Source organism: Diplotaxodon limnothrissa, linkage group LG16 (assembly GCF_057381915.1).
Source record: "Diplotaxodon limnothrissa isolate DT_005_m linkage group LG16, D_limnothrissa_male_GT1.1, whole genome shotgun sequence".
Classification (NCBI taxonomy): domain Eukaryota; kingdom Metazoa; phylum Chordata; class Actinopteri; order Cichliformes; family Cichlidae; genus Diplotaxodon; species Diplotaxodon limnothrissa.
Window position 1 is genome coordinate 510,777 of NC_140611.1, and position 3,741 is coordinate 514,517.

Here is a 3,741-nt window from a genome sequence, read left to right on the forward strand (position 1 = left end):
CATAATACTACAGTAATACTAAAATCATAACTGAAAGGAAAATCTGAATAATCACTCAGAGCTGCTTTTCCATGCAGTAGAATTGCTAACATGCTAACACAGTTTAATGAGCAGAGTTGTTCCAAACAGTCAGGCTAAAATGACAAGATAACAATATAAATACATACCTCACAGTAGCTGCACTTGTAGAGTCTCTTTCTGGTGTGGATCTGTTGGTGTTGTCTCAGGTGATGTGGAGATTTAAAAGTCTTCTCACACAGGTCACATTGATAAGGTCTCTCCTCAGTGTGGGTAAACGTGTCGTTGTAACTGTGCGTCTGTTGTAAACTCTTTGCCACACTGTCCACAGCAGTACACATCATGTCTGGTGTGAATGCGTAGGTGTGTATTTCGGCTCCCTCTCCGGCTGAAAGTTTTTCCACAGATGTCACAGCTGTATGCCTTAATTCCAGAGTGGGTAACTAGATGACTCTGTGTCAGAGATTTACAGTTAACAAACAGTCAGGTGAATAAACAACAATGAGACACTTGTGTAGGTTAACGTGCTGCACGGGTGAAAAGCTCAGAGCAAATCACACCGAACTGCAGTATTCGTTTATTTTTATAGGTTACATCGTCAATATGCAAATATAATCACATTTCCTGTCACGCAGGTCCTGATGTCTGTCTGCCTGCATGCAAGCTGTGTGTGTGTGTGTGTGTGTGTGTGTGTGTGTGTGTGTGTGTGTGTGTGTGTCACAGAGTATGTGTGTTGCAGGTCAATTTCTAAGAATAATATAATGCAAGTCAACCTCTGCGGATATGTATTTCTGTGCTGGTCTCTTGTCAGTGTCACAGGGTCAGCTTCCTGTTTCTACAGAAAACTGTGTCTGGTGAAATATGTATAACATAACTTTTGAAGCATAAGCAAATAAAACAATAAAAACTCCCTAACATTCCTCCCTGTTGTTACCGTATTTCACCACTTCAATCATACTTTATTATCAGCTAACAATCACTTGCTTATAACATTTTCAATTGTAGCATCATTCAGTATGTGTGAGTGTGTGTGTTCCTATACTAAATCTTCTTCGTCCGGTTCATCTTCTTGTGGCAGTCCAACATAGGTGATTACTGTGGCCTGTACCATCTTGCCAATCATTGATCTGATACAGGGTAGAATGCATGTAGAGAACATGCAAAGCAATAAAAGAAGAACTCCTATCAAGACAAGTCCTTTGATCACGAGGGTCGTCCAGCCGCCGCTCAGTAGCCAGGTCAGCCAGTCCTCTGTGTTCATGACATAGTCTTGTTGCTGTGCATTACTCAGTTGTCGTAACTTCTCCAGGGCGGTGGTCATGGTCAAGGAATGCACGTTATCTGGAATCTAGGTGCAGCAAGTGGTGTTGAATAAGACACAGAGGCCCCCTCTCTCAGCGAGAATCATGTCCAGGGCGACTCTGTGTTGCATGACCACTATTCTGATCGCGTCGATTTCCTCATTCTGAGCCTTGTTTTATCCATGTTGAGCTGTTCAGGAAAAGTCCAAATCTGTAGTCAAGAGTCTCGATCCTTAGCATGTTTTTTCCATTCCCGATCCATGGGAAAAGTGAGTGCAGGACTTTCTGTCCGGTGGTCCACAACTTGAACTCCGCTGGCACATCACTGCCCCAGATTGGATCATGAGGTTGCACGTCATCGGTGCTCCTCTTGCGTCTTGGTTGGTCCTGATGGACCAACTTATGTTCGGGGGAAATTGGCACGGGGCATTGCCGTCCTGGGAAAAGCAAAGCATATGTTGGATCAGAAAGCACTGCACATTTTATACTGTGCTTTACTACTGCCATATATGAGCTACTGTGTAGAGGTCTGGGGAAACACATACAAAAGTAACACACAAACAATAACTATAATACAGAAAAGGGCCATTAGATTAATAAATAATGTAGGGTACAGGGACCATACAAATGCACTCTTTGTCAAAATGCAAGCTATTAAATTCCAAGACTTGGTGAAGCTTAAAACAGCGCAAATAATGTATAAAGTCAGAAATAAATTGCTTCCCAAAGAAATCTGTAAATTGTTCATAGAAAGAGAAGGTGGGTATAACTTAAGAGGGAAATGGAATTTAAAAATACAAAGTGCTAGAACAACTTTAAGAACTATGTCAATCTCAATTGCAGGAGTTAAATTATGGAACAGTCTAACAGAAGAAATAAAAGACAGTCAAAACATAAAACAGTTTAAAGTAAAATATAAAAACCTAATTTTAAATAAGTATAAGAATGAAGAAAACGGGGTTAACCCAGGATGGTAATGTTGCTGGTAATGGTGTTGCGGTTCTTTTTTGTTTTTTTTGTTTTGTTTTGGTTTGTTGTTTTTCCATAACTTGTGTATCTGCAAATATACACATTCTGTATTTTTCATATGAAAGAAACTATACTGTGGTGGGGCTTGCTAATTTCTTGTTTTTGATTTATGTATGTTATGTTTTGTTTTACTTCATATGTTTATATGTTTCATATGTTGTTTGTTTAATTTAAGACAAAAAAAAAATTAAATGAATGAGAGGTAAAACTTGAGGGGGTAGGGACAAATAAGTAAATACTTCAGCCTACTCCTTTTCAAACAAATAATGGAATGATATTTTGTAATGATTGTGAAGGCACATGTTTGAAATGTTTGAAATAAAAATGAACTGAACTGAACTGAACTGATGGAATATTCTGAACGTGTGGTCTGACACTAAAATTGGGGCGCAGAGTCCGGTGCTGTTGGGTGGGATGGTGAAGTATGTCTTTGAGCCACATGCCCAAGCTGTACCCTGCACCCAATATGTGCCATTCAGGAAGCTTATCCGTGCCTTTCTGTCCTGTGGCATCCGGAAAGTCTGGGAGCAGTTCTGGTTCATCCCCAGCTTTCTGTTGCCGTATGCGAAGGTGAAACACATTGGATGTTGTATTCCTGGTTCCCTCCTGACGTTGAAAGATTTTCCCTTGTCATTGGTCGCATTCAGGTGTACCCAGTATTGGTCATCACAGCTGTAGTTCCAGTCTGAGACCTCTGGCGCACAAGAAACTACCTCATTAGGTTTAAAGTTGATCAGTGTTCCTTTACACCGTCGCAGGTCAATTTTTGTGACTTGTCTTTTTAACTCAAGCTTGAAGGCGAAGATGTCTTCGGGGGAAAATGTTCCGCTGGTGGCTTTGTAGAATGTACATAGGGCTTCGGAAAGGCTGGGTGATTTTCCATACAGGGTGGCTTGCATTGCTGTTGTTGGGAGGTGTGAACAGACGTAGCAGCCAGTGTGGTTGTCTTCTGTATGTACTCGGTTGTAGACGTACCGGTACCAGGCATTGTTCAGCCAGGGGTGGTTATGCTCTTTATCCATATCCTTTAGGTATAAGTTGTCATACGACCATTTCTTCTGCAGGTGGTGCTGTGGGTCCTTGTCTCTCCAGGTGAGTATCAGTAGGCTCACTAGGAGCGCAATGCCAGTCATTATGAGGACAAGGTTCTTCATTATGACCAGGCACACCCGGGCTCCAGGTGAGTAGACCACTGGCGAGAAGACAAAAGGGCAGGATATACCCAAACAGCCCTTTCCTCCACCAGGAGAACACCTAGGAGTCGGGGGAACCGGCGTCTATGCTTGTGTTGTCACTCACTTTTTTGCAGTGGCTTTGGTGGATCCAAGATGGTCTTTCTGCTATTTTGCAGGCAGTCGGTGTGCTGAGTAAGACCTGATATGGGCCTTCCCAC

At 42.1% G+C, this 3,741-nt stretch overlaps 1 protein-coding gene across 1 annotated transcript; it reads right to left on the bottom strand.

Moving 5' to 3' along the window:
• Window positions 1-1,478: 1,478 nt before the first annotated feature.
• On the bottom strand, window positions 1,479-3,502 carry LOC146615533 (uncharacterized). Its single transcript, XM_085374865.1, has 2 exons — window positions 2,684-3,502; window positions 1,479-1,706 (listed from the first exon to the last, which is right to left on the bottom strand). The coding sequence occupies exons 1-2, from the start codon at window positions 3,500-3,502 to the stop codon at window positions 1,479-1,481; spliced, it is 1,047 nt and encodes a 348-aa protein (XP_085230991.1).
• Between the last annotated feature and the right edge of the window lie 239 nt (window positions 3,503-3,741).